An 8,261-nucleotide genomic window follows, 5' to 3' on the forward strand; every position below is an offset into this window, starting at 1 on the left:
AAGAAAAGAGAGAAACGAAAAGCAAAAAAAAAAAGAGATAAATGAATTGTTTAATCAATATGTAAATGAATAATAATTTTTAAATTTAATGAGTACTGTTTACTTCACTGCTTTTTTTTGTTAAAATAGTAAGGCTAAAAAGTTGACATTTAGGCCATTTTGATTAGATTGCCTCACAAAAATAATCAAAAAATAATTTTGGTGAGGTTGCAAGGAGTGCTCAAATAGCATCTCCACAGAAATAGGCAAAATAGCTACTGAAAAAGTATAAATTTTTAATTTAACTACTCATTTTTTCATACACTCTAACAGATTATTTATTATTAGTTTGTGTGGGAGAGACTGAAAAAAAGAGAAGGAGAGCAAGTAAAAGAAAGAAAGATGAGAGAAAAATAATAATAAACAAAGTGTATAGTGTGAATAATAAATAGGCTAATCAGTCTATTAATTATTTATACTAAAAAGGAAAAACTACAAAAAAAGTTATTTTGTTGGAGAGGAAAAAATGTTAATAATAGTCAAATTACTATTTTGGAGGATTTGTCTATTTTCTTGGAAATATTGTAGATTTATGTGGACTCTACATAAGTCAATGGTGAACTACACAAATTTAATAATTAATCTATTAAATTAAAAAATATATTAAACTAAATATAAAAAACTTGTTAATCCGTAATTTTTTTTAAAAAAAATTTTATGTGTCTATTGAATAGTGAACTTCCTAATGAGTGGGTCCGATGACTATGCACACGACATGTTCCAAATTCCCAAATCTTCTAAATTTTAAACAACTCAACTCATTTTATTATAAGAATTTTTTTCAATCAATTTCTTTTTCATTCTTTAATTCATTATATTGATGGACTAATTCCTAATGTGAATATAATTGAATTTACCATATTTTTCTAGATGGTATTTATTTACATGTGGCACAAGCATCGATAGACATATTACTAATGGGAGATTAACATAGCAATTTATTCATAATAGTAAATATGTCAAATCTAACAAAGACAATGATAGTAAATATTATACTTTTATCTCATTTTATTTTGTTAGGCTGAATGCTCATTAACTCAATAAAATAGGATCTTAGGTGTATGTGTAGTATGTTGCATTACTCAAACAAATGTGCTACTTAGAAATATTTAAAAAGGAAACTTTACTTAAGTTTAAACTTTTATCACTTTTTTGCAATTACTTTTCAAATTAAAGTTTAAAAACTTTTAATTTAATGTATTGAACTTTTAATTTTTTTTTATGTAACTATTTTGTTAGGATTTTATGTTAAATCTTAACGGAAGCCATAAAAATTACTAAAATACCCTTTTTTTAAAAAAAAAAAAAAAAAAAACCAATACTGAAAAAAGACCCACCGGTCAAGTTTTTTAAAATTTTAAATCTAAATACAAATCATTTCACCCATTTTCGTCTGATTTAATAAAATTAAAATTTAAAAAAAAAAAATCCAAAAAACGTATTGCTTAGCTCAGGTCCAGTTCAGAACTGAACCGGATCGGGTGGAGGCGGGAAACCCGGCCGGTTCCTTTTTTTGGCCTTTGTAAAAATCAGAGAAAGCAGATGCCAGCGGGGTTGAAAAACGCTAAGAAACCGCCACCCAATTAAGCGTGTCTTGTCCTCATTGTTGTTGTCTTTCTTCGTCTCATTCTCTTCTTCTTCTGGAGCTGTCTTTTGTTATCTCTAGTTTCCGTTTGAAAGGATGTCAGTGAAGCTCTCTCCTCTTCTTTCCCCCGAACCCAAATCCAACTCACCCACAAATGGCTTCCTTACAACAACTGCTTGCAGAGGAAGGAATCGCGCTCGGGAAATTCCCCATTTCTCGAAATCCTGCGAAGCTGAAACAGAGCACTCTACCGGATGACTCAATATCACTCCCCATATTCATCTGCCATCACCGGAAAACTGTCGCGAATAATGGGTCTTCGGTATTTTCGTCTAAAAGGGTGGGTTCGGAGCGTTCGGTGTTAGGGAGATCGAATACCAAGTCATCGGCGTCGAAGGGTACTTCAAGAAGAGACGAGCCTGCAATTGACGAAGTCGCCATTAGAGCGGTGATTTCTATCCTCAGCGGATACGTCGGCCGGTGTTTAAACGACGTGCGTTTCCGGGAAAATCTTCGAGAGAAGTGTAAGTCTTGCTTGGTGAGAAGGAAAAAAGAACCGGACAATGGGATTTTCGTGAACGTGGAGCTCGGAATTGAGAGCATAGAGAAGCTGGTGGAGGAGGATCAAGGAACGACGTCGTCGAGGGAATTAAGGATGAAGACGTTGAGGAATTCGATTCAGCTTCTGAGCGTTGTTGATTCGTTAAACTCTGAAAAATTGAAGAAGGGCTCAACATGTGGAACACCCAATTCTCATATCTCTGCGTGCGCTCAGCTTTACTTGGCTCTTGTGTACAAGCTTGAGAAAAACGATCGAATTTCTGCTCGGCACCTGCTTCAAGCTTTCTGTGATTCACCATTTTTAGCTCGAACCCACCTGCTGCCTGATCTTTGGGAGTATTTCTTTCTTCCGCATCTTCTCCATCTTAAGATATGGTACACAAATGAAGTTGAAGCTCTCTCCACCACAGATTATGCTAAGGAGAAGAAAATGCAGGCCCTGAGCAAAATTTACAGCCAGCAAATGGACAAGGGAACGGCTGAATTTGCTCTGTACTATAAAAAGTGGCTTAAAGTTAGTGTGAAGGGGCCTCCAGTTCTTCCTACTGTGCCTTTTCCGGCAAAACCAAGAATTGGATCGTCAAGAAGGAGATCCTCAGATTCTTACAGTTCGCTTCCCTCCACCAAAAATAACTTGTAAGTTGTTTAACTGCATAGTTTAATCGTTTGCGCAAAGGGTTGATATTTATTTATGTGCTAATGGTGGATTTTGCTTCATGATTGCCCCTAATCACAAAAAGATACCGAGAAGTATTCGGCTCCAGCCTTGAGCGAAGATCCATGGACTTTGTTCAACAAATTGGAGCTTCAATCAACACATGGGATTTGGAGGAAAAGGAGAAATTGTGTACTGATGAAGATAACTGCATTTTTGTTCATGTGGGTATTTCTCTCTCGATCTTAAAGTTGCCAATTTTTTTTTTTTCTCTTCATCTTTTTCCTGGCTTGAACAGAAAGGAGATGGGAGACATAGAAGGACATCAAGACAAAGCTGTGGAGATTCAAGGGCTCAACTATGGCCAGAGACACAAAAAACAGAGTATTTCCGGTTTCTTCCCTGCCGAACTCTGCCAACAGAAAGCTTAGTGGATAGAAAGCGTACAGCCAAGAATGGTTTAGTCGGAAAGGAAGAAAACGGCCACTCAAATGATTTAAGCAGAGCTATTTACATTGTTTGCTCATCAGATATTCTAAGCGAGTGTGAAATTGCAATTCGTGTAATCGCCAAAGCCTGGCTGGACTCGCATGGTGATCCTGTCGTTGAAGCTGCATTATCAGAAGCATCCATTATCGAGGGGATGCTGGAGGTTCTATTTGCTTCTAACGATGGTGAAATTTTAGAGTTAGTTATATCGATTTTAGCAGAATTCGTAGGGAAGAACGAAATGATTAGGCAGATTACACTCAATTATGATCCACAGCTTAAAAACTTCATGAGACTTCTGAGAAGCAGCAGTCTGTTTTTGAAGGCTGCTGTTCTGCTTTACCTAGCAAAGCCAAAGGCAAAACAGATGATATCAATTGAATGGGTGCCACTAGTTCTTCGAGTGTTGGAATTTGGAGACCAAATGCAGACCCTTTTTAGAGTTCAGTGCAGCCCTCAAGTGGCTGCAATTTACTTCTTAGACCACCTTCTGACAGGTTTTGATGAAGATAGAAACTTAGAGAATGCTAGACAGGTGGTTTCTCTTGGGGGATTGAACCTACTGGCTCAACAAATTGATAGTGGGGATATTCATGACAGGAGAAATGCTGCTTTGATCATGTCCTGTTGCATTCGAGCAGATGGGAGCTGTCGAAATTACTTGGCTGAAAATTTGAACATGGCTTCCCTTCTTGAACTTATTGTTCTTGAGAGCCGCAAGAATTGTAGCAGCTGTGCTTTTGCTTTGCTAGCCGACTTACTTTGCCTTAACAGGTATATATTTCCCTTTTGCAGTCTTTTTTTCTGCTTTTACAAGCTTAATCCATATTCTGATAATTCAAGGGATTCTTACCAGAAGAACACAGGTGATAGAATTATTAGACAGATTGAATCAAGGATGGAGTAGCTTGAACACCACACACATTTTATTAGCCAGCCTCCTGAGAGCCCCTCCAGAAGAATACCCACTGGTCGCAGCAATCTTACTGCAGCTTGATCTTCTGGTAATTCCATACCATTTAGATTATTATTATTATTTTTAATACGTTCTTGACTCCTGAGCAATTACTTCTGTTGCAGGGTAATACTATGGAGTGCAGTGTATACAGAGAAGAAGCAGTTGAGGCAATGATAGCAGCTTTGGATTGTCAAATATGTAGCAATAAGGTTCAAGAACAATCAGCAAGAGCTCTTCTGATGTTGGGAGGCCGCTTTTCTTTTTCTGGAGAGGCATCATTAGAAAGATGGCTTTTACAGCAAGCAGGTTTCCATGAGACTGCAGGGGATTCCTTTCAGAGCCAGGAATTTGTCATTGATGGGTTTTTCATGCAGTCGGTAAGCTACCACTAGACTAAACCAGCAAATTTATGTTCATTGTAGAAATAAGGCAAATGCCAGACTTGGGTTGTTTGATAATGCCTTTTAGTTTTGCTTACTAAAGAACTCAAAACACAAAATGCTCACAAAACGCTCAAAACTACCTTGACATTTACGTCACTTGATAACCAAAAACAAAAAGCATCCTCTAAAAAGCGTTATCAAACAAACCCTTAACTACTCTTTTCTATTGTTTGATTGGTTTGTTTTTTTTTTTTTTTTTTTACATTATTAGAATGAAGAGGAAAAGGCAACAGAAAATTGGCAAAAGAAAGTAGCCACTGTCTTGTTCAACAGTGGGAAGAAGAGATTATTGGCTGGCCTTTCAGATTCCATAGCCAATGGCATCCCAAGCTTAGCAAGAGCAAGTATGCTTACCGTTACTTGGATGGCCAGCTTCCTCCATGTGGTTGGAGATGAAAATTTGCACTTCATGGCATGCTCAATTCTCATGCCTCGGTTGCTAGAATCCTTGGATTACAATAAAGATGTGGAGGAAAGAGTGTTGGCTTCATACTCACTACTGTGTCTCTTCAAGAGTTCAGGTGTCAAATCTTTCACCCTCTCTGAAACTACTTTTCTCAAGAATCACAGATGTATCATAAAACTCTTCTTAAAAAGGACCGGCTCGTATGATAATGCTTTTTATAACGTGTTTTTTGCTTTTTGGTTCTTGTCATGTAAATGTGAAAGAAGTTTTGAATGTTTTATATGTTAGGTTGTTTGTTTTTTTTTTTTTTTTGTTAAAATGCAAGAAAGCAGTTATAAAAAGCATTAGCAAATGAGCCAGTCCTTTTTACAAGCGCACTTCTCCTCACTAGCAATTTTTCCTTCGTTCTTACCAATTTCCCCTCCCTCCTCCCCCCCCCCCCCCCCCCCCCCCTTTTTTTTTCAACAGAACATGTTTCATTGCTCTCATCATGGGATAAAGACTTGATCAGCAAGCTTCAGAATCTCTCCATGGTAACATGGACAGCAAATGAGCTTGTTTCAATATTAACAAGCAGGTGGAGGCATCAGTATTTGCCCAAGTAGACAAATGCAAGCAAATCATCAAATATTGAACTTCCTTTTTGTGGGCCATTCATTGTATCTGGAGAGGATTATAAACGTTGTGTTGATGTAATATATCCTCATTAGGGTTTTCTTTTTTCTTTTTTCTTTTTGCCCTCCATTTTTGTATATAGTGGAGTATATTTTTGGAGAAAAAAACATGTAATTTATCCCAACAATACTGACATTACAAATTCATATCTTATCCTTTAAACATCATTTTTCTTCAAATTATGAACAACTACACTTTAAAATCACCCTACATCCCTGTTAAGAAAGAGAAATGGTATATGGTAAACCATCACTCCACCTCATCCCATTCAACATTTGTTAAAAAAATAAAAAATAATCAAAAGCTGAGAGAGACACGGCCACATCAAATTCAATGAGATATGGGTGTATATAACATTACTCTCAAATAAAATGCTACAGTGATCCTTCATATATGAACAATCAATCGAAGTCATTTATCCCTTATTTTATTAATTTCTCACTACAAATTCTACTTCTCTCTTTAAATATTTTTTATTTAAGCTTAAAACAAAGAATAAGAAAATAAAAAAGTTATTCTCCAAATTAAAAAATGGAATATCAAATGGAGAATATTTTTTTAAAAGTGTTTCTTCAAAATTAAAAAAAGAAAAAAAAATGGATTGTTCTTCAAAATTTGAAGAAAAGTTTAAAAGACTAAATATATATGCTACTATCATTAAGAGTAATACTAGAAACTATATTTTTATCTCACAATTATTTTACAATATTATTGTGACAGTCTAAAACAATCCTTGGGTTAGTCCTTATAAAGGAAAAAATAAAATTAAGAGTTGGTTGAAACTGACGCATTAACATTATAAGATAATAATTAAATAAAAATGTGGTATGGCATTTCTTTATCTAATATGATAAATCATAAATTTTAAGAAAGAAAGTCCTAAGATGAGAAATGATTCACGTCAATAATTTCTCCATCTTCTTTCTATCTAATCTTACAAGTTCAATATATCAACCATTAGAGTTGTGGATTCATGTAGACCACACACAAATGTAATAGTGAATTCATTTATTTACTATAAAGATTTTTCTAAAATACCAACCGTTGTTAAAGAAAGCAAATCAACAGGCAGGTGCACTACAATTAAAGGAAAAATTTACAAATTTCAATGAATCAAATTTAATTTCAAATTTATTATGATAAAGAAGAGAAACTGTCAAAAAAATTATATCACAATTTTGTTGTGAGTTAGGTTTCTGTAGGGTGATTTTGGAGAGTGACGCCCTCCAAGTGGTGCGTGCATTGCGAATGGATGGAAGAAACTGGAGTCGTTATGTACATATTATCGAGGAGGGTCTTAAATGAATTGCAAAATTGGAAGATTAATCATGTCAGACGACAATTAAATAGTACAGCCCATTGTCTAGCGAAGGAAGCCTTATCACTTAGCTTGGAACATGGTTTTATTGAAGACATTCCCCATTATATTTCTGATATTATTTATGTTGAGCGTTGTGCTTAAGTTGTTTTTGATAATAGTTTCGTTCATTTCCACTCAAAAAAAATTCTGCAACTCCCCCTTACTTTGTTGCCATACAAAGTAAAGCAAAAGCAACAATTAAGACAAGTACAAAGAATTTCTACAATTTAGACCCCTCAACCCACTTATAATTATTTTGAATAATGTTATATATCACATTTTTATTACATAACTATCTCCAATCACTTTTTAGATTTTTTTTTCTTAACAGAGGCTAATAGAAAAATTGGTTGAGACTATCACATCCACTTTATAAAATAATTGTAGGATAAAGCTACTCATTTATATTTCACGAACCCCTTCTTTTACTTTTTATTATTGTTGGTCTGAATATCTCTCTCGGAGCCCTTTGCCCGTTTCCAAGGGCATATGGGTCTAAACCCAGTGCTCACTGCTCAGGAGAGAATGATTTGGGTACTAGCCAGTGGAGCAGAACTACGTGATGTTGGAAAAATACAAAGAATATACCGAAAATATGAAGCGAAAAATAGAAATAAGACTTCAAGGCTCGATCCTAACAATGATATTTTTATAACTTTATACCGTATTTATCCACTTTCTTAGTGCTAAGGGATTTGACAAAACAATTCCCAACATACATTGAAGCCTAAAATGTTATTCTAGAATAACATTTTTTTAGAATAAGAAGAAACACCCCAGTGGAAAATTGCACAAAATACATTTGTAGGAGACGAGAAAATTTATTGTCTTCTGTCTACTTTGCATATTCATAGATTTTAGAAGAAGAAGTGATTATCTTATTTCATAATAGGAAATGCTATGTGTTCTTCTAGTATTCTCCTGTTGTCCTCTAAATTATGATGTGACTTTTAAGCCTTTCACAATATATCTTTTGCTTACAAAGAATCTATTATATAGACTTGAGAAGATGGAGCACATCCCTTTAATCAAAGCCCAAATTATGCATAGTCAGCCTTTTTGACTTCTGAGATTTACTACGCATTAAATT

The 8,261-nt window shown here is 35.0% G+C and overlaps 1 protein-coding gene across 2 annotated transcripts; it reads left to right on the plus strand.

Moving 5' to 3' along the window:
• Positions 1 to 1,643: 1,643 nt before the first annotated feature.
• On the plus strand, positions 1,644 to 5,858 carry LOC132172230 (putative E3 ubiquitin-protein ligase LIN). Of its 2 annotated transcripts, none has more exons than XM_059583692.1 (7): positions 1,644 to 2,821; positions 2,926 to 3,064; positions 3,139 to 4,103; positions 4,186 to 4,333; positions 4,410 to 4,664; positions 4,942 to 5,251; positions 5,605 to 5,858. In XM_059583692.1, exons 1-7 carry the CDS (start codon positions 1,779 to 1,781, stop codon positions 5,739 to 5,741), a joined length of 2,997 nt encoding a protein of 998 aa, XP_059439675.1. In that variant the 5' UTR covers positions 1,644 to 1,778; the 3' UTR covers positions 5,742 to 5,858. The 2 variants fall into 2 exon arrangements, with proteins under 2 accessions (XP_059439675.1, XP_059439676.1); XM_059583693.1 differs by having other exon boundaries at positions 4,189 to 4,333.
• Positions 5,859 to 8,261: the final 2,403 nt, after the last annotated feature.

This window comes from Corylus avellana, chromosome 1 (assembly GCF_965113065.1).
Source record: "Corylus avellana chromosome 1, dhCorAvel1.hap1.2, whole genome shotgun sequence".
In the NCBI taxonomy this organism is placed as follows: domain Eukaryota; kingdom Viridiplantae; phylum Streptophyta; class Magnoliopsida; order Fagales; family Betulaceae; genus Corylus; species Corylus avellana.

Excerpts from the sequence above, each read along its gene's own strand:
- LOC132172230 (XM_059583692.1), top strand. The coding sequence starts at position 1,779 with ATGGCTTCCTTACAACAACTGCTTGCAGAGGAAGGAATCGCGCTCGGG. Across the intron at positions 2,822-2,925 it reads CCCTCCACCAAAAATAACTT|ATACCGAGAAGTATTCGGCT; the intron begins GTAAGTTGTTTA and ends AATCACAAAAAG. Across the intron at positions 4,665-4,941 it reads ATGGGTTTTTCATGCAGTCG|AATGAAGAGGAAAAGGCAAC; the intron begins GTAAGCTACCAC and ends TTACATTATTAG.